Source organism: Ciona intestinalis, chromosome 10 (genome assembly GCF_000224145.3).
Source record: "Ciona intestinalis chromosome 10, KH, whole genome shotgun sequence".
Taxonomy (NCBI): Eukaryota; Metazoa; Chordata; class Ascidiacea; order Phlebobranchia; family Cionidae; genus Ciona; species Ciona intestinalis.
The window spans coordinates 1,202,974-1,224,846 of NC_020175.2; the positions used below are offsets into that span (position 1 = coordinate 1,202,974).

At 33.0% G+C, this 21,873-nt stretch overlaps 1 protein-coding gene across 5 annotated transcripts in view; it reads right to left on the minus strand.

Annotated features, from left to right (window-relative positions):
* LOC101242725 (polycystic kidney disease 1-related protein) overlaps positions 1–21,873 on the minus strand; it is a 30,378-nt gene that overhangs the window by 2,248 nt on the left and 6,257 nt on the right. For 2 of the 5 annotated variants that reach the window (XM_018813816.2, XM_018813819.2), the window contains 48 exons: positions 20,465–20,640; positions 19,962–20,249; positions 19,769–19,890; positions 19,396–19,479; positions 19,215–19,323; positions 18,863–18,984; positions 18,230–18,586; positions 17,851–18,021; positions 17,458–17,546; positions 17,041–17,256; positions 16,401–16,715; positions 15,949–16,130; positions 15,185–15,337; positions 14,819–14,944; positions 14,108–14,262; positions 13,569–13,753; positions 13,071–13,235; positions 12,625–12,745; positions 12,148–12,392; positions 11,489–11,734; positions 11,150–11,269; positions 10,641–10,824; positions 10,328–10,462; positions 9,931–10,038; positions 9,724–9,856; positions 9,245–9,457; positions 8,793–8,968; positions 8,266–8,503; positions 7,804–7,886; positions 7,345–7,502; positions 7,015–7,092; positions 6,814–6,843; positions 6,308–6,637; positions 5,939–6,108; positions 5,665–5,788; positions 5,284–5,450; positions 5,004–5,121; positions 4,530–4,756; positions 4,011–4,260; positions 3,568–3,765; positions 3,261–3,371; positions 2,908–3,035; positions 2,472–2,582; positions 2,124–2,251; positions 1,701–1,825; positions 1,295–1,485; positions 875–1,024; positions 227–439 (listed from right to left, as the gene is read on the minus strand). In XM_018813816.2, coding sequence (XP_018669361.1) covers positions 227–439; positions 875–1,024; positions 1,295–1,485; positions 1,701–1,825; positions 2,124–2,251; positions 2,472–2,582; positions 2,908–3,035; positions 3,261–3,371; positions 3,568–3,765; positions 4,011–4,260; positions 4,530–4,756; positions 5,004–5,121; positions 5,284–5,450; positions 5,665–5,788; positions 5,939–6,108; positions 6,308–6,637; positions 6,814–6,843; positions 7,015–7,092; positions 7,345–7,502; positions 7,804–7,886; positions 8,266–8,503; positions 8,793–8,968; positions 9,245–9,457; positions 9,724–9,856; positions 9,931–10,038; positions 10,328–10,462; positions 10,641–10,824; positions 11,150–11,269; positions 11,489–11,734; positions 12,148–12,392; positions 12,625–12,745; positions 13,071–13,235; positions 13,569–13,753; positions 14,108–14,262; positions 14,819–14,944; positions 15,185–15,337; positions 15,949–16,130; positions 16,401–16,715; positions 17,041–17,256; positions 17,458–17,546; positions 17,851–18,021; positions 18,230–18,586; positions 18,863–18,984; positions 19,215–19,323; positions 19,396–19,479; positions 19,769–19,890; positions 19,962–20,249; positions 20,465–20,640 — 8,024 coding nt within the window. Of the gene's footprint in view, positions 1–226; positions 440–874; positions 1,025–1,294; positions 1,486–1,700; positions 1,826–2,123; positions 2,252–2,471; positions 2,583–2,907; positions 3,036–3,260; positions 3,372–3,567; positions 3,766–4,010; positions 4,261–4,529; positions 4,757–5,003; positions 5,122–5,283; positions 5,451–5,664; positions 5,789–5,938; positions 6,109–6,307; positions 6,638–6,813; positions 6,844–7,014; positions 7,093–7,344; positions 7,503–7,803; positions 7,887–8,265; positions 8,504–8,792; positions 8,969–9,244; positions 9,458–9,723; positions 9,857–9,930; positions 10,039–10,327; positions 10,463–10,640; positions 10,825–11,149; positions 11,270–11,488; positions 11,735–12,147; positions 12,393–12,624; positions 12,746–13,070; positions 13,236–13,568; positions 13,754–14,107; positions 14,263–14,818; positions 14,945–15,184; positions 15,338–15,948; positions 16,131–16,400; positions 16,716–17,040; positions 17,257–17,457; positions 17,547–17,850; positions 18,022–18,229; positions 18,587–18,862; positions 18,985–19,214; positions 19,324–19,395; positions 19,480–19,768; positions 19,891–19,961; positions 20,250–20,464; positions 20,641–20,876; positions 21,027–21,182; positions 21,291–21,873 lie in introns of those variants that run through there. The other 3 variants (XM_018813818.2, XM_018813817.2, XM_026836396.1) reach the window with 3 other exon arrangements.

Genomic DNA, 21,873 nt, shown 5'->3' on the forward strand with positions numbered 1-21,873 from the left:
TAAATATAACATTAAACTAAGGTAATTTAAAGCTTACCATTTCTAATTCCTAAAGTAAAAATAACCACTAAGCTGATTTTTTGACATAAGGATTTTGTTAATTTATTGTTTCATCTGTCAAATTAAACAGAGAAATATTGGGTATAATTAAAGCAGTAACTATTTATTTAGATATACCTTTTAGATTACAAACCACACATTATTATAACTGCTATATATAAGCCACCTGTTCATGTTCAGACTTGTTGTCCCTTAATATAACAGGAACTCTCTCACTGGCTCTTCTATCATCTGAACCAAAATACCATCTCAACCACGCTCGTATACCAGATGTATGTATGGTGGATTCCTTGTTTTGATGAGACTTTTCTTGGTGGCGGAGAATGTAACGGTGGAGTACAAGAAACCCAATGAACAGGATTGTGATGATAAGTAATACCTGGGAAAAACACAGATGTATAATCAGTGGGAATTAAAATGGTTTTCAATTTTCATAGCCTTTATTTCCAGTATGACATTTTTCAATGTTGAATTTGTGGTAGGTTAATATAAGATTAGTGTACACAACAGTGGCCATAATTTGTTGTATGTTTTAAAAAAAAATTTGAAATGTTGTTTTAAGGCTATGCCTATATCTGTATTTTTTATTATCTTATATCTATACAATGAAACGAAAAGAGACAAATAAAGTTATATAAGGGAAAAAATGTTATGTTATAAAAAAAGATATAATATAAGTGCATTAGTAGCAGGATTATAATGTAGGGTTAAATGTCCCCTACACTGTGCTTAACAGTAAACTGCTGGAGTAATAACATACAAATATAAAATGAAACTTACTCCTAAAATAAAAAATAAATCAAATTCCACTTACAGTTAAACATGGAGTAAGAGCATTGGCCCAAACAACAGCCATTATAATGTTGGAGTAAGAAGTGAACTTTAACTTTTGAAATGAACTTGTAAAGGTTGAAAGGTGACTTGTGGAACAAATTGTTTGTTCTGGGGTTGATTCGGGTAACGCCTGGTGGTAAATGTGTTTGTAAAGGAATATTGGTAGTGTGAGTACATGTTAAGGTTCTGCAGCAATTGTGAAAATAACACAGAGGATACAGTTCGCTTTACCACATTTATTTGTGTAGCACTTAATCTAATTTTTTAAGTGCAATTGCCCTACTATATGCATCTTTCACACTATTTATTTAACTTAAAACACAGGCACAAAATATACAATTATAAAACGTTAAATACACTATGTTAAAATATTAACAACACTAAAATTCACAATACCAACCTTCACACCAGCATTGCTCCAACCATTCCTCTTCCAGTAAAAGCAATCAGATGTCCAGATAGTGATGTCATATTTAGTAGCTTGATCCAAAGTAACTGACTCTCCATTATTATCAGATCCCCACAAACTAATGTAGTAAGGTCCACCACGTCTTATGTCGGACATTGTGAACTTTACACTGGATTTGGCATCTAAAACAATGTCTCTTATTATTTAAACTGATAAGGATTTAGGCATTGTTGTGCAATGTATCACAGATTTAAATCCTTATATGTCAATGGTGTTCAAACTATTTATGACCATGGCAAACTTGGTATAGGAATGGGCTAACTCTTGCCTAAAATATCAGGTTTGTAGAACTGCTGGGCCGTCTCATAAAAAACAAACATAGATATAGTTGACTTACTTGATTGCTTTGAGAATCTAGCTCTTCTTGGTGCAATAGATCCTTGTTGCATGACATATTTATTGATGAATGGGCTTTGCACAGATAGTGGCACACTACTTAATGCTGCTGATATTGTATATGGTCTGTAGGATTACAATCATGTATTAGATAATAGACATTAATCTTACTCATCATATCTTACAAAATAGCCTTTTTTTATACTCAATCAAGTTTAAAAGAAGTTTTAAAGTAATTCAGCTTAAAAATTATGTGTAAATGTACAATATTTCAAGTTATAATTACTGGGAAATTGTTGAAAGATAACTCAAATTAAGTTGCTGTTTATGAGCCACGACACTATAAGCCTATACTTAATAAACAAATTATCCTGGTTCCACCATAGCTATTATAAATGAATTCTATTGCACAAACCATACATACCTGTTTAAAGTTTTATCTGCTCTAATTAGAACATGGATTGTCACATTGTCTGCCACTGTTAGATTTAACTGATGGACAGATATTTTACCTCTGGTTACTTCAAATGGATATCTTTGTGGCAGCTTCATCTAAAAGTTAAAACATCCATATTCAGATTGAAAACTTAGCTTTAACTTCTAACAGCAAACTCTTTAGACTCAAAAGATATTAATATCTTTGTTGTAGCACAAAACAAATTTGCAGGAGAAATTTTAAAGTTAACATTTTACAGCAGGAATCATCTAAGTATTAAAATATAAATATTTGGACCAAAATTTCTACTTAAATTCAAAGACGTTTATTTTATACCTGGTTTAGCCTTGGTGGAAGGTGGATTCTGATTGGTGGATTTAAATTGTGAGTTTCAATGACAATATTGCTGGAGTTGGTGAACCACAAGGACAATGATGAATTATCCATCTGTGGGTAAACAGTTTTTTAAAGTTATGAATTATGGGCTTTTAACAAATGGATTAATACAAACTTGTGGTTTGAAGTATAATAACAACTATATAAAGACAATAATAGGCAATAAAATGCTGAGGTAAAAAAAATGGTTAAAGGAATGATATGTGCTTGGGATTAATAGGGATAAACTTTAAGCGTTACCTTGTTTTGTATAGCATACAGAATAGCTTACCATATTGATTAATGATTATGTGTTTATGACAAAATAATACTTTGAATATTCGTTTAGCAAAGCCTTTGTAAATTTAAAATCATTGTCATGGGGAATATAGCTCACCATGGGTTGTGTGTTTGCGACAAAGGGAAAATCCTTCAAAAAAGCGATCCCACTGTGTTGAATGCTTTGATTTTGGATTAAGTTGGAAGGAATTTCTGCTCCAACCCACAAGTGACTTCTTCCTGAAACTGTATAAAATAAAAAGTTAAAAAAGGACAAATAAAGTTACTTTTTAGAACACTCCATTCTAAGAAACAAAATCTAAACCAGAAAATAAATATCAATATGGCTGAGTGGGCTACATAATGGCAACTAACGTTTTCAAAAGTTGAATCACATGCAACTTATATTCAAAAGTTGAATCACATGCAACATTGTTCATTTTCAGACTTGATTAAATATTTGAGATTCACCTCTTTCAAAACCATCCATAAAAACAAAAGATTCGTTTTGAAGTTGGGTCTTCATGATAATACCTTCAGTGGTCACATTAAGTGAATGCTTCTCAGTTAGTTGGGCAAAGTCTGTGAATTGAAACATTAAATATTTGTATTGTAACATGACTGTAAGTCACATTGTGTTCCAAGTTATGACTAGAAAATGTGGCTTTATTTAAAATACAAACAACTTAACGAATACAGAAAGCTGCTACAAATTATACAATACAAAACATTGTATGTTAATAAAATTTCGAAATAAAATAAAAGTAAAGAAACTTACCCAATAAAATATTCCTCAATTCTTGTATAAACCTGGATAGATTGGATGACAGTCCTTGGCATGCGTTTGTGTTGTTGGGCTGAGATACAAGGGAAAGTACAAGGAGCATGTTTTGAATGTTGGTTGATAGTTTCTCTAAGATCACAACACCATCATTGATTATTGTCGATATTTGTGGCTCGTTTTTATAACTGAAAGCTAAAATGGGAAACGTTAGAATAGTTACGGCACATTTGATTTATTAAATAATCAAGAGTCTATTAAATGCAATTCTAACTAAAGTAAATTTTTAAACAAGAGTTTTCTTGGTGTAAATAAACTTAATCAGTATCATGATTTAGAGGTACATATCAGAAAATATGCTAAGCTGCTGGATAAATCTCTGCAAAATTTATTTAGAACTTAAAGGGGTTTAATAGTGATACAAACCACACTTATCTTACCCAAGCGCTCCCATTTTGATTCCTTATTGTTCAGTAGGAGCTCTAGCTTTGCGGTGATAAATGCTTTAGTCGTTACCATGGTTGCCATGTTGAGTGTGTGGCAATCAGTTGAATTTATTCTATTGAACAATCTTTTCAGGGTGGCAATGACTTCACTAGTATGACGTGTGCACTTGATTTTTGAAAGGGCAAATGCAAGTCTGTTTCCTATGGCCATGTATTTGTTTCCATGCTCCATAAGGTACACCTTCTGCGTATAAAAGGTTATTTAGAATATGGTGAAGATCGCTTTAATGCAGGTGATCTCGGCATCATAATCTACCCGCATATTTTTGCTTAAAAAAGTATGTTTAGCCAAAGCGTATAGGATATTTTGTTACTTGTGTTTAATTTTAAATTCTACATTACTATCATTTTCAGGAAATCCTTTAAGTACATAGACGAAGATTCATCTAAATATATTTTAGAAATAATCCAAACAAGGGTAGATTTTAATATATTTCTGTATGCATATCTTACCGGTAAAGAATCAATCATGACGTTAACGAAGCTTAAAATTTCCCCCTGGTCGTCCTTTACCAGTTGATGTTGTAAGTCACTAGTGTTACCAACTGTCTTGTTGTACACATATAACAAGTCTATATATGGTGTATGGTTTGTCTCTTCATTTCTTGTAACATTAACAGGGAAACGGCAAACGTTTGTTCTTGCTTTCATACTGTTGTATATCTTCACATGGATGTGTACTGTAAAAATGTTTTTAATTCTGATGCTTGATATGTCTGACTACAACTACAAAATAAATTAAACAAAATCTGCCAAATTTGGTACATGAAATAGCCTTTTAGTAACAAAAAACAAATCAAATTGTAAAAATAATGTAAATACATAAAGTCAGAAAAAAAACTAAATTCTAAAACAAGCATGAGGTGTGTAAACAAAAGTTCATGCAATACTGAATATATTGCTTATATTCCACAGTGTGTATATTACCTTGTTGGTCACTAGCTGGAAGAAGAAATGAACTCTCATAAGAATATCCAGAGTAGATTGGTCTTCTTCTTCCATGTCTTCCTATGCTGTAACTTATGTGATATTGTAGCATCTCATTCTGTATAAAGTACGACACTCAGTGTGTGAAATTAAATTAATTCTAATAGAGAACCACACAGGAACGAAATTGTTCAAAACTACTCGGCAAGGCACTGAAGGTATGCAAAGTGATGGAGAACATAAGGTTCAAGACACGTGGTTTAGCCACTGTAATCATTACCTGGCTTATAGCTGAGTCCAGTTTTACACTCTGTTTGTTCAACCATTGAAAGCAATGAACAATAAATCGGTCAAAGCCGTTTTCAGGGATCACAGAACAAAGTCCATAACTTGGTCCCCTGTTCACTCTAACGTAGTAAGAAGTGCTTCCAGTAGATCCACCATTCCCTACAGCAATAATACAGGTTAATTTATAACTGTTTTTAGCAGACTTGGTTTTGAAATTTTTATTTAAAAGATGAAAAATTCATAAAATTTCGTAATTTTAAAGACCTATTACACAATGTTCCAATATATTTTTATTTCCCATCAGTATGATTAAAAGTGAGGTCAATAGTAAAGTAATGCATATTAGTATATATATATTATAAATGAAACTCACTAAGAGAAGCGGAAACTTGGTAAGTTCTGCCTTCCAACAAAGTATTTGGTTTGATACGTAAGACTTTTCCTTTGTTGCTAATTCTTGCAAAATGTGATAAAGGCAACTCTATGTGAAGGAACTCCTGAAATAAAAAGAAAACCTTGGATTAAGAGGTATACAAGTGTACGGGTATTTAAGGTAACTATTTTTATTCTTTATAGCCATGTCCTGTTTTTTTATGGCCATGTCCTGTATTGTCCGTTAAACCTGTGTGATAACGACTGTCAAATACCTGGTAGTGAGACTCCGGTTGTATTTGTGCATCTTCATTAATTAGCTGATCATAACTAGGTGTTGGTGGGATAATTAAAGGAGAACCAAATGGTCTCATGCTAAAGATGTTTCTTGCTGAAGTTTCACCTTCAGATATTGGCGACTCTCTCTCTCTCATGGCAGACTCTGCTAAAAGTAGGGCATGGAATTAAATAAAAATATATTGATAGCAATATAGGACCATTAATATTACCACACATTACAAACAATCATGTTTCGCAGGCACTTTTGTAAGTACCAACTTGGTTGGAAAATATTAAACAAATGACTTTTCAGTTTGGTTATAATTGTAAATTCGTTTTTGTAAAATATTAGTTTAGTTATTCACCTCTTCTTTCTGTGTTCGGTGTATGAGAGTTTGAACTCCCTTCTTGAATTGGGAAAGCTTCATCTACCTGTGACGACCCAACATACCCCTGATTGCCATTGAGCCCTGAGTTCACTGGTTGGGATTGTGTTTGTTGAGAAGATTCCCCTATCCTGCCTTCATTTATTGTTAAAAGGAATTCTTCTTCTTCTTGCCTGGGCATAGTAGGGGCTTCTACCACGTTGCCGGGGTTATATTCTTCACCAACTGGTTGTTCCCCTGTCCCACCCAATGGTATTAAAACTCCAGTAAAGTTGGCATCATCAGGATGCAGATTGAGAGGAACGCTGGCTGTAAGGAGAAGTTGGAGAGTTTAAAATAAGAGAAAAACCAAACAAAAATTTAACAAAACTTTTAAAATCTGCAATTAAAATTTTTTTTTAGAAATTTAGACAAAACGTTCATGTATGACACATAAAGTAATATAAACGTGGTAGTTCTCAGCAGAAAAGATAACACCAACTTACAAACATTCCAAGGTATTTCCTGTCCAGTTACTGTAAAACAACACAAAATTTATTTTTTAAACAATATTTTTCTTGAATAACAGGCGTTATTAACAAAGATAAAAAACAACTTCACACTAAGTCTCCACAAAATATCCAATAAACCTACAGTTTGATCAGTTCCTGACATTGTTTATTTATATTTACAAAAGCACAACTTACAGTTAGTAAGAGGAATATTGTTTGTAACATTCCAACTCATCCATCCTTCCCCACCAGGTTGGACACAATCTGATGATTCTGTAAAAAGACGATGCAAAGTTACCATGGATGTCTTCGTATTCAACAACTTTAATATTACTTAATCTTATTTGATCTCTAGATTATAGTAGAAATTCATATTAAAAAATAAATATATATTTTTAATACTAAAAGATTAACAAAACTTAATTATAAACAAGCCTCCCCATTACAAAACAGATGTTAAATCCGCACATCAAACAATACCACTTTTATCAAATCTACCAGCAACATACAACAAGTCATACTAACCATTCCTGTAGAATGATCTGCTCCTATCCTGTACCAACTTAATGCTCCAAGTAAAAGCAGCATCAACACCACAGTCATAACAGTCAGCTACAAAGGCAGTTCCAACATGCTTGTTGGTCATTCTTTCTTGCCAACAAGTTGGACAATTAAGGTCAATTCTGAAATATAAAAGTTTTTACATTAAACAGATTGCAATGTAATGGCTGACTTAAGCATTACTTAACTTCCGGGTGTTTAATATTCTGTTTCTACTGTTACCAGGCATGTTGTATATATTACACTAAATGTGGTGATTCACACTTTTAAATCATATACATGGTCATCAAAAAAGTATTTTCTGATACCGTTTTTTTTTTAAGTATTTAGACACAACTAATTAGACAGCTGATCACCCAAAAAAGTTAATGTAGAGTTTATTTAAACCATTGTTTCCTATGACAAGCAATGAGGTGGACTTACATTTTAATATTGCTTGTCTCCACCACTTGAAGTAGGAAGGTAGTGTAAGAAGACAAGTATGAACCATTCTTAGTTACATTCACCTGTGTATGAATGAGAAGTTTGATTAATTAAATTTTATAACTCATTAACTCCAACACCAACAAATGTTTTATTCCTTCTTTGGCATAGTAAAAAAATAAATTGAAATACGAATAGGAGGTTAAAAATAAGCAAGAAAAGTTTAAGAAAAGTAAGTTTCCAGTTTGTTTACAACCAATGCCTTCCAGTTAAAAAAAATAAATAATACTTGTTCTTTGTCCAAAAGTTGTTCAGGTTTTCAAGTTGTACTAGGTCATAACTTATGTTACTTTATTGTAACTTGCCATTTTTACCTCTTTACAACATTAAATCTTAAATTTATACAAACAAAGTTATAATGATGTAGATTATAACATAATGTATGTTATAAACTAACTTCACCTTGAATACAAAGGAATCTGAGTGTGGGTGCAGCTGGTTTGCTTGGAAAAACAAGGTAGGCTGTGTGTTTGATACTCCTGGTGGAAAGCTTGAGTAAAACCTTCTATCAAGAAGTGAATTTTCAGATTGTTGTAAAACTCTGACAGCAACATCGGGATCACCGGTAAGCACTGGTGGCTCAGAGAAGTTAAAGCACTGTCTATCAGGGTATTGAAGTACATAACACTCCCAGAAGAACCTGTTAAAATATTAGAAGTTCTAAGGGTATGTTTTGGAAAGGTTGCAAAACCAACAAGTTATTCAATAGTCAATAATAAATATGAAATTTTTATTCTACTGTATTTAATGACTTTAAGTAGGTAAGGTGAAAAAAAATTTAGATGTTTTTTTTGGATTTAACTTTTTTTTAGCATGAATTTTGGTTACATTTATTCAAAAATAAAAGGCAGGAGGAAATTAATTATTTTAAGTACCATGACAGTTTAACATTTGTAAGTAAATGAACAAAATAACAGGAAGAAACTCACAAAAGATGTTGATCTGTATCATCTGGATCATAGCTTTGTGATGCGTCAATGATCACATGACCATCTCGTGATGTTTTTCTCACGGATCCACCATCAATTTGAGCAACAGGAATGGTTGGACTAATAAGGATTATTGTTTCTTTTGTAGCATACAGTATACTTCCGACCAAGGTAACCTGAAAAAGAGTACTGGGTGGATTGTTTGTATTTTTTAAAAAATTTAAGGTTAAGAAAACCAATAATAAAGAGTTTTAATCGCAATACTTTTTTAGTATTTGTAAAAAAGTAGGTTTAATAATTTTTTAAAAAGGTTTTGTACAAAAGAGAAATTCATTGCGCACTGTGAACTTACACATACCAAACTTCATTTTATGTTATTTGGTTTGGTATCTATTAAATCTAAACCCCTTATACTGAAAAAACAACCAAACATAATGAAATAATAAACTTACATTTGCAATAACCTCATATTTGCCTGGTTGAAGCATACGAGGTGGTACGTTCAATACTTGCCCTTGCCCAGTGAATACAGCTGTCTGGTTTGAGCTGCCACCATTCGCAACAGATACCCAGGGTTTAATTGTCCAGTTGTAAACAATATGTGTGACTTGTGGACAGTGATAGGTCAACAACGCCTCGAAGTGTAAATTTGTTGAACTGTAATACTACAAAAGAAAATAAATTTTGACAGCTATATGACACAATCAATACAAACCTTATTAACGAGGATTGTCTAAAGTAACACATTCTAACATTTCAACAGCCATAATAGATATTTTTAAAACAATTACTTGTACACAGAGATTTAAAAGTTTTGTACATAAAAAATAAAAATAATAGGTATAGCCGCAAACAAATTGAATTCTGGTAAATAGAGGTGTCAATTTCAGCCAATGGTTGTAGTGTACCAATGCATACATAGACAACTCACCACTGCAGAAGCTTTGCTTGGTATGCGTAAAACTGGAAGTTCACACAGAGTCTCCATGACATAAATTTTCTTGTTAAAAGTCACTGGACCAAGTACATTCCGTAAGGTTACCGAGACAACAAAAACACCAACTCTTCAAAATGTAAGTTAAAATTAAAACAGTGATTCAAACTAAAAACAACATATCAAGAATCGAAGTTCCCGTACCTTGTGAACGTATGATTCATAATATATGCAGCATTATCGTGTATAGTGTCTCCACCCATGTTCCATGTCACAATGACATCTGTTCCACCATGGTTGACAGCTTCCCATCTGTATAAATGATGTTAGTGTTGATACTAGCACAACATATTTTCAATTGAATTCTGCAGTAGTTAAGTAGTAAACCATTTATAGTAATAGTTCCAAAACCGTATCTATATTTGTAGCACTATATTTCTGTGTTGCAGAACTCAAAATATCTGCAAGTACCACAGTTAGCTAAACACATAGTTTGCATTTAACTCATTTAAATCTGTATCTGCCATTCATTCATTATTAAAGTCATTACTATTTCTAAAACGTTTTTCATTAAATAAAAACTCTAGTTAAATTCACTCACGTTGAGGTTGCTCCCACCAACACAACACTAGGACCTCGTATCTCCAAAGTTGTAACAGGTTCGATCAGTGTGATGTTAATAACTTGGGACTCAACACTGTTAATTGCATTGGTTGCAACAACCTTAACTGGGAATCTGGGTGAAACAAAGAAAATTAATATTTTCTAATGGACATCCATGAAGCTGAAAGTCACTCCCTCTTAATAAAAAGAAAAGAAAAATACAAGTCGAAATATACAAGCGTTTAAAACACATACTACAAAAACAAACTTCTATATTAAATAATACTTCAGGAATAAAAACAATAACTTACTCTCCAGGTTCTAGGTACACATTCGTTGTTGTATTGCTATATCTTTCTATAACAGGACTCTTTCCGGGTTCAAAATACCATGTGTATGTTATACCAGTATCTGAAGGTGTCACATTTACTTTGAATTCAAGGGGTTTCAGTGAGGAGTAAATCCCATTTGATATCGGGTGAACAATTCTAGCAGCTGAAAGATAAAGATTAGATTTAGAAATCCAATTATTTCAGTTTATCTTGGTTATCACATTAAAAGAGATAAACACAATTTATGTTATGAGTTATCTGTAACTTTTGCATTCAGTTGTTTTGTACAAACCTGTTGTTAGCAAAAGGTTGTGTCTATGTTTTAACTGTAAGCATGGTGTAATGACTCACCTTTTTCTACTAGGATGTAAATTACAAAGATGTATTTATAGTTTTTATTTGCTATATTATTTTCTCGGGATAACTTTACTAGATTCACACTATACTTAGTACAACTATTTATATCAAAGTAATTGAAAACTTCTTACACATTAACTTTCGTTCGACATGAACCTTGGGTAAAAAGAGTGAATGACCGACACGGTTTCGTGCCGTGACCTGCACTACGTACATCTTATGGTTTGCATATGTGTGGTTCACTGAGTAACCTGTGGAAAACAAGGTTAATCACATGTAGTTTTCAGTCATAATTGCAAGATTTTAAATGCAGGTGTTTATACTTTTTAAAGTTAATAAACATATTGCAACAAAACTTATTTGTTGTAGAAAAAAATTTCAAAAGTTCTGGTCTTATAAATGTAGTCTTAATGATGTAGTTTAAACATGTGCACTGTTATTTACAAAAGCAGTCTAAAGTTAAACCATACCTATATTAGTATATGTTGTTCCATCACCCATTTCCCAAACTACAACCAGATCATGTTCTGGACGCCTGTTTGTGATTGAAAGTAAAATAGGAGTTCCAAGTTCAACATAATATTCCCTATGTGACATAGATACGAGTGGCAGTGTTTCCGCATAAAAAGGAAATCCTAAAGATCTAGTCAACACAGGTTTAGGTGGATTGCGGTTTGCATCCAAAACAGCAACACTGATATTATAAGCACCATGTTCTGAAACAAAAATATTTCAAAATTGAATTATAACTATGAACGAAAATTTATATTTTATTTTGAACTTATAGGCTGGAAATAAACAGAGATGTATTAAATGTTCATGTTCATTCATGTTATAAAGAAAGATGAAATGTAATTACATTGCTGCACGGCGTAAAACACTGCGCTACTGTTTCCATATTTACTAAAAGTTTCAGTTTTCCCTCTCAGTTTCTTTAGATCGCAGAAGTTTAGATTCATTTTAAAGTTAATTCATTTTAATAATTTAATGTTTCAGGTATCTTTTTCACCATAAAGGAAAAACTATGTTACAACAGAAACAAGGTTAACTGTTTAATACAAAAATATTATTATGCATATACATGTGATTATAGTAGCATTGGGAGATCGGCTGTAATCTCAATACTCACCCCTAAAAGTATATTCAATCTGAGCATAATTTATCAGGTTTGAAGTTCTCCCTGTTCCATTAACCTCTATCATATCATAGAGTGTTGTGTTTCCATATAAGCGGAACTGAAATTGGAAAATAACATCTTCTCCATCACTTTGTGCATACAAAAGCAAAGGATTGCATTTGACTTGTTGCCGCAAACTCCCATATGACCTACCAGTATTTTCAGTATAATCCACCAAAGCACACTTTGTAACGCGGCTGTCAAATAAAAACATTAGTTAGAGATAATTTGTTGCATCGTTAGAAATGATTTTGTTGATTATCCGCTGCATCAGTCAGTTCTTGCACAAAAAAAAACAAGGAACCAGGGTTAGTCAATTACCTCCGGGGCCACACATGTTGTATATGTATAGTAGTGGTATTATAAGTTATTAACTGTAAATACAAAAACTAAGCGTGAATGTTTATTTAAAATGTTTCTCAAATTTACCTGTTAAGGTTGCGAGAGTATGGTTCATAAAGCTGTAGCTGTGTTATTGGTCGATAAACATCAATGGTAAAATTTATCTTTTCCTTTGTTGGTTCAGTTTCAAGTTGGCAATGACTGACACCTGAACAAAATAGAAATTCAAGGCTTACAGACTTTTTTATATATCTGCATATATGCATGCTGTATGTAAGATTCTCAAGTTATAACACCCAGGATGTTCTATTTTATATAGGTGAGTTTCTGTGGCTTGGAGAATTTAGGTTATAGCTGGCTTATTTCCCCAACACTGGGTGCTACCATGCAAAGCTCAACAGATGTTAAAGCACGTCTCTTTTAGTGGTAATAATGATAAGAGATTATAATGGGAGACATAGGGAGACATCAATTAGGGACAAAATTTTATTACTTTTGTAAGCAAAATATAAAAATAAATTCTAAATTCTTACCAAGTATTGCAGTGGGGAATTGAAATGTATTTACATTTTCAGCATGCACTCTTGCTGTAGTATTCAGCATGACAATATTTCTGTTGGTAATTCTCCATCTCATCGTGCTGATAAACCTTTTCATTCGAACTTCTAATCTTACATCATCACCTTGTTGTACAAGGTCTGGAAAGTATGTTTTGGTAATACCCAGAAAAAAAACATTAATTTTGTGTGTTAAGTATCACAGTTTTATGTTTTGTCTGTTTATACAAGTTATTTACAATTTTCCATTACTTTAGCATAATATACTAACAGGTTTAATATCATGGCTTCTGTCCCACCTGGTAAACATGTAGACACAAAAACAATTTTTTCTGCATTTTTTACTGTGTGTTTTAACAATCTAATAAATTACCTATTTTTTTAAAAATAGATAAGAGATGTATAGGGCCACAATGCCTGGTAATTGCACTCATACTCAGGTAACACAAACAGGTTGACAAAACGTAAACATACATGGTTGGTTGTGTAGTTCTCCATTAACCCTCAGTTGATATGTAAATAATGAACTTCTGTTATGAAAGATGTCAGTTGTATTGGTGACAACATCAACCATGGGAACTCCTTCCAATATCCACCTCAATGTAAAAGTAAATCGAAAATGACCAGCTTCGTTGTAAACATGAGACAAAGTATAGACTCTGAGAGATAAAAGAGTATCCGTTAATACAAAAATTAAACTATTTCGATACAGATCTCACATTACATTTGATCCACAGATGTTACATGACATATGCATTGGTTTCATTACCCATTATAATGACAATGCTACGAAATATAAGGCCAGAAACTTTACTGAAAAAGATACTTAATTCGTTTAGCCCCAATACTTCAATAAAATTTTCCCATGATCTATGACTTTATGTAAAGAACCACTAATATAACCTGTTTACTTACTATTAAATTAAACAAGAATATTTAAAAAAAAAGAAATACCCATGTAACATGTAAGTTAACCTTACAAACACCATTACATTTGTTTCCTAATAAAATACCTTGTTGAGCTTCTGTTTTCAAGTAAAGTAAGATCTCTGCTCCTGTATGTTTGGTTGTTGCTGCCATCCATCCATGAAACAGTCAAGTTAAATTCAACATTAATACTAATGGTCACATAAAAACTGGTGTTGTGGCCAATGTAACCTTCATTTGTCTGAAAAATAAAAACAAAAATATGTTGTTCTATGTAATCAATAACCTTTGAAGTAAAGAGCAGATTCTAAACTACACAGCTTCTCAGGATTGCTATGACATAAAACGGCAACTATATAGAATACCATATTGAATGAAACTTATGTTATCATGGCATGGCCAGAAAACGACAGTCGTTAAAACACAGAGGTTCATACACCTCGTGCCAGCTGACGAGTTACTATGTATGTTACTTTATAGCTGATTTTTTGGGGGGGAATTTTTTATGTATGATAATTTGGACAACCCATTACTGACTACTGGGTTGGAGCAATTGCCGTTAAGTGTCTTGCCCAAAGACACATACGCCCAAAATGGTAGCAACGACGAGCCTTGAAACCCATTACCTTGGGGTTACAGGCGGGCTGGCTGATCACTTTGCCACGGCGCCAAATATATTGGGTGAATCTAGATCTAAACCAAAACTTGAAAATCATAAACATAAATAAAAGTTTGATGGTTGATTTAGTTGCTTAGTAGTTGAGCATTAAATTTAGTCAATCTGTTTATTAGCTCACCATGACAGAGAAATGGTTCTTTGGGTTTTGCACATGAACCAAAACTGAGGTGTTCATTCTACTTATATCATTGGATATAAGAAGGAAGATTTCATACACACCAGATCTGTTGAAGCTGTAGCTGAGCTGCAATAGAAGTATAAGTGTTAGTAACTTAATCTAATTTTATATGATATGTTATGTAGTCGTGATATATTTTGCTGTAACCAAATTCATATTTAATTCTTTACCTATACCTATTATAAAGACCTACTAAAAGAAATATATAGCATGTGAGTCACACGCTTTGTGTAAGAAATTCACTTTTAACATTTAATTTTAAAAAAAATGACATACAAACTTTATAAACATGAAGATCTTGCTCACCTCATATTTGTAGTTTGACTTTGAAGATGTGAAGACATAGCCAGGTTCATTATGATGCTTCACTCTCCATTCATATATAATGTTGCTTCCATTTGTAACACTAGCATACCATTTACCTACGGGATTACTGTTCAAGACAACAACTGCATCTCCCTGTAATAGTTTGAATAAATATACCTTATTTATCCTCTCTTAGCCAGAAATATTAGTTATTATAACATGAGTGTTCCGATGCTTACATCCAAAACTTGTGGGTGATTGTTTGTTTCCTGGGAATTTTTATGTAAAACTGACAATTTAGACAACCTATTAGTTGAGCAATTCCCATTCTGTATCTTGCACAAGGACACATACTGTCACAATGGTGGCAGCAAAGAGCCTTGAAACCATTACCTTTGAGTTAGAGGCACACATGCTAACCAACTGTGCCACGATGCCAGATGATTTTAGTATTTAGTGCATGAGATGAGAGACATTTCTATAACCTCTTTTTCCAATAAACATTTTGTTATAGCTACTGGTTATTGGGATGACTTTTGTTTTTATATTTGCATATTTCTTACTTACGACAAGTAACAAACAGCAAAAACAGGTTACAATGAGTTAAAACTTGAAATGAGTCAAAGTAAGGCTATCTTTGTTTTGCTACCTATACTTTTATACTATTTACGAATAATCAGATACTACACATGTTAAAGCATCCAACAAAAAATACTGCTAGTTCTGTTTAATGTTGATTTTCTATAACAAGTTCACAGTGTTACCTGAATATTAAGGTTGGAAATCCTTTCCTCCACAACAATCAGGGATGTGTAATTCCTTGAAGAAACACTGCCAAGGACTTCCATGTTAACTGTATAAAGACCATGGCGGGAAAACGAATGATGTAAAGTTATGAAACTATTTGCTGAAAGTTGTGTAACAGATGAAGCATCTGGAAGTTTGACTGAAACAAAATGGGTATAAATGGACAATCTATATAACTTCTTATAAAAACACTCTCAGATATATTTTAGGGAACAATTTTGTTTAAATATTTTATTGACAACTAATGGTTTGTATGCCAAGTATTAAACTTTGTCAAGGATAATGCCTTGTTGTGTTGCAGATAAAACGTTAGTGGCAATTAACTTTGTTATTTTAAAACAAACATTGCTGCTAAGATATACTAGCTATATAGTGACAGCAGAAAACTGTAAACTATTTAGGTTATTACCTCTACATCCAGTTTCATGTGTATAGATTGAAATACATTTTACGTCAATTTCAAATTCTACCCCTACTTCCACAATAACAGGATGTTGCAAGTATCTTGTAAGTGGTTGACGGTTTAATGACACCACACTCATAAAAGTATGTGATTCGTTTGACATCGGTTTTGCTGTCAGATTAACAAAACATGGAAAATACGGACAGATAGGAGTGAACTTGATCACAGGAGATGTAGTTTGTATTGTTGTTTGTTGGATTGTTGAACCACTAGCCATGCCCCAATACTCCCATGTGTATAGCACTGCAGATGTTGGCTGGTCTGTAAATTCAAAATATTTTAATACTTAAAGCAGTACATAAATTCAACTGTATAGTATGTGACTGAAAACAACAGTATTTTTGAAAAGTAGGTGTTGACCCAACGTTACGAGCATCCTTAGATATACTAATTTGGGAAGAAATGCTTAAAGTTAATGCCTTGTATTCCTAGCATTGCTTTACCACATTTGTCCAGTAGTTTTATACCAAGAAACCAAACTGACACGTGTATATCACAAAATTTTTGTTATCAATTTAAGCACCTTAAGGTGGTGCGCTTAAGAAGCACTCTAATGAATTACACTAAACTGAGTAAACAAACTCACTGTTAATAAAAGCAACCAACACATTTTCTTCTCCATCAACAGCAAAGTTGAGATCGGGATCAAGTACATTTGATATCTTCAAATCATTAACAAGATAACCGACATGAATCTCAGATGTGAGTTCCACTCTACTGACATTATTCCAAGCTGTCAGTTGGACTTGAAACACACCTTGTCTTGGGAACTTGGAAGTTAAGAAGTTGAAGTATCCTGGGGCTATAAAAAAGAATAAAAAATATATAAGGTAATAAACATCTTATTTTCTGTAAATTGGTTTTATGTGTATTTGTAAAAATTAAAATGTTATTTTTTAACACACTGATAGTTGTATGGTTTGTTATTTAGCTTGTATATGTTTAATTAAATGGTTCTTTGATGTCCATCTATAGTTCTAATTTTCAAGTTAGCAAAAAGCACCTTGTAGTTGATCACTCGTATGTCGGAACTCCATAATCAACATATCACTGGCACAGTTGATGGATAACACAAGCTCAGTGTATGAACCTCTGTATAAAAATAATATTAAATTTTAGCTTTGCCTTCTAAAATAAATAAAAAAAAACTAAGATACAGACTGCACATTATATTTTAATGTTAGTTTCAGTTGGAAGTGTGTTTGGTTGTTAAGTGCTTTCAGTAAACATACACTTCCCGCACACAACTCTTCAAGTACACATACGTCCACAAACATGGCAGCATTTAAACTGAAACCCATATTCTTGAGTCTAGAGGAGGGCTTTTTAGCCACTGGGCGACTGCACTAGACAAAAAAAGAATTTAAAATAAACCAATTTAAGAAGGAAAACTAACCTTTCATATGAGACCGATATATTTCTTTGCTCATGTAAATACATTAACTTTGGAACTCTAATGTTTAACCCTTCAATTGGTTCTTCTCCACAAACAAGTACAGAGGTATTTACACTAGATGCCATGTTAAGAGCTTCTATGAAGAGAGTGTGGCAACCAACTGTGTCAAGCCTGAAAACAATTATATTGTCACCATTCAGCTATATATGATATAAAGCATAAGTATATACAAATATATAGAGTATAAAATACTCAAACATTTTTTATTTTTTAAAGTTACCAACATAGGTACACTTTCAGAACACTTTCATTAAAGGAACATTTGAACATTATACTTATCTGTATATATATAAAATTAAAAATACAGCTTACAGCTTACCAAAATGTTGCGGTGTCTTGAAACGGAGCATTCCTACCAACATTGTTGCCCCCACGCTGACCCATAAACTCCCATCTTGTTTTAACATCCGTGCCTTGCTCCACATTATAGGAAACATTAACCAATCCAATAGTGCTGATGATATTATCCGGGTTTTCAACATTCAGTGCTGACTCATCCTGTACCATGACAGTACATGAATCAAGATTGTTTATCACAACATCAAACAGCCCACTTTCATTGAACATATATCTTAAAGGGGCTGCAGCGATAAATGTTGCTCTATTCTGATGTTGGCCACTTCTTGGGATAATTGACCAACTGAGTGCGTAACCTGCACCATCTGTGACTTGGAATCTGTTATTACAAAGAAAAATCTTTTATACTTTCAGGATAAAATATAGATCGAAATTCATTAAAATTCGAGATAAAATTTCACAGTCAGATTCCTTAAAAATTGCAAAATACAAAATAAATAATGGATTTTTTTATATCTTTTATTCAAGAAAGCATTGTTTTTAGATGTATGTAAACATCTTCTTTTGGGGGTTAAGTCAAAATTCCAGATGCCACAGTAATTCATGCCATGGAGGGATGAGTGGGTGACATTACACATATGAAACCTTTACTTACACAGTTGGAGCGTTGGTTCTTGTATGGCTGTTACAAACAAGACCTTGCATTGAGAAACCATCGCCAACTATTGTCAACTTCTGAGATAATGTTGAATTGATTTCATGGGTAGAGTTAGATAGCTGAAACATAATTGTTGGATGTAAACAAAAATAAATAAGATAATGGTTATTACTAATTAGTTTTGCATACTGGTATAAACAATACTATTTGAAACACTGAGGAGCCAGAAAATAACAGCCAATGATTATCACAAATTACATATGGAATAAAATAATAATTGAACTTTAGATTTGGCAATATATCCAACGGATAAACAACCCACACTTCGGTAACAAATTAAGTTTATTACCTTTATTTTGACTGTGTATTCCCCAAACCTTGTGTACTTGTGATGGAAGAGTAGATTAAATTGGCAGTCACCTTTGTAGCATGTGCGGAGATTTTGCCTAGAGTAAAGTCTGCAAACAAAGTTAATTTTAATCATTTTGATCGACAAAAATTAAAATATGTTACAGGTAGAAGTTAATTACCTTGTCACAATGTTTCTGTTCAGTTCACTAACATTACTGTTTCTTCCGTAGGCATCAAGGCCTTGGTAGAAGCGCGGATTCACTCTAAAAAAAGGGAAATGACTGTAATTTTAAAACAAAAGAGTTTAAAAGCTTTTTCAGTGAGTTATGTATTTCATCAAATTAGGGTTCAGTGAGTTATGTATTAAAGGGTTACCACCGAACAGCCACACTTTTGACTAATAGCCTACTCTTTGTTTTAATTTATTCTCAGCATGTTATAACTGTTGATTTGTTGTTATTTTCCATCTTTTTACTAAAGTAGGCTAATTAAATATTATGCTTTTCATTGTAATTAAAGGAGTAAATAAAAAGTTATATTATTAGTGAATACCTGGTTGATCGTTTCATTCTGCTAACTAGGTCTAGGTTCAAATCTTCAGTAAAGTTTCGTTGATCACCAAAATCGACAAACATACCTAGAAATGGCCTTTCAAATATGTAGTTGAAAGATGCCTGTAAAAATGTGTGTAATGTTGTTGTTATTTGGCTTCAATTAAAAGAGTGGGGAAGTGTGTTAGACTTACATGAAAGCATATTTTAGTTTCTCTGAAGTACAGGCCTTCTGGTAGGATAACATCCACCATTGTTGTTCTTCTTGGAGGTGGCAGAATATCAAAGGGGAGACCAGGCCAATTAAGTTGTGGGGCCCGAGGACAAGGACCTGACATGTCTTCACAAGATCGCAAAGAAAATTCTAAGTTTTCCATTACTGAGCTGACAGCAGCAAGATACAGGGTTGTGCTCAAGCTGCTGTATGAGTTGTAAGCTCTCACTGTTATCTCACAAGTGCCAGGTTTGGTGAAAGTAAATTTCTGGAATAGAAGGAAGTCTTGTTAATAGTGACATTTAAAAAAATGTTTTTAAACAGATAAAACTATTTGCTTTTTTATTGTAGAAAATTGTATTATACATAATTGTAGTCGAATTTTATTTTGTAAGGATTGGATCATGTGTTAGGCTGTTACCCCTACAGTGTTACTAAAAACAAAACAGTAAGATTTTAACATGAAACTTAGTCAGCACTTGCCTGTATATTTTCACGACAAAACAAACAGTTTTCGTTTCTGTGACGAATTTGGCGAATGTTGCAAATATTCCACTCAAAAGTAGCATTCAAACCACTGTCTAGGTAAGCTCTGAAAGTAGTTTCAACTCCAATGGAGACTGCATTATAATTCTCTTGGATGCCCAAGTTGTTATAATCTGAAGTGGAAATTTTTTTTTACTTTTGTTTTAAATAGTATTTTTTGTTAACAAAACAAGACAGTATTGGGTGTATGAATGACTACTTTATGTATAAAAGTTCATACAGATCTGACACAACACACCCATTTTGAAAACCTATGTTGGGCGGGTTGTCTGCATAAAAAAAAGTGTGAAACCGGTTTAAATTCAAAGAGTGGCTCATTCAAGATAAAAAAACCTTATGTATAACTTACCTGCAAACTCCGTTGCATTTGGAACGCACGGCCCAGAACCCGTATTAAGAGATGCATCCACAACAACAGAAAGGCTGGCAAGAACAGGGGATAACACTTCAATGAAATCTCGGTATTCAAATGAAGACATGGCGTTCCGTATAAGTACATCTAAAACATACATTGCAACATTAGTACAAGAAATTTAAGTATGTTGGATAATGCCACGCTCAAAACGTAAGTCACGCTTTTATGTGAGACTTTTTCCCAGGTACAGTTTCCCCTTTGCGTGTAAAAGCAGCAGAAGCGTTGCATATTCGGACTCACTTTTCGTACAATTTCATTTTATTAAATGCGCGCGCACTTGTTTAACATGAGCGCAGGCGTTCGTTGGGTGCCCAACCCATGGGCGTTGGCGTATATTTACACACCATGTATTTTTAAATATTTTTGAATGTTACCGCCAAAATATAAAATAATCGAGTAAGCTTTATGTCATCATTTAATCGATTGATTAAGAATTGTAAGCTAAAAAAATTGTACAAATGCCTAAGGGAAAGCAGAGCCATAGAAATACCGAGTAGTCCAACCCATTGTTACGTAAAAGACAAATTGAACGGCAATTTGGGTCCAAAATAACACAGTAGGTATAGGGAAAATCCATGTTTTTCGGTAAATTACAGAAAATCTTGGGCCTAAAAACAAATTTAAAGGTTGAAAAATGTAAAAAACATGTGTTATTTGTTTTCTGTGTCAAAAAAAGTCAAAAAATGGAATTAGAAGCGGTTGATTTGTGACATTTTAGTCATTTAATGGGGGTAAATTTATATATTTTTTCAAAACAATGTTTGGTAAGGTAAATAGAAGCTGTTTTACGCCTTCTCACAAAAGGAAATCGCAAATAGAACTCAACAAGTTCGTTTAAACTCATTGCGAAAGTCACCGCTTTTGCTCTATTTTGAACACACAAAGACGGCAGTTGGACTACTCGGTGTTTATACGACTCTGAGGGAAAGCG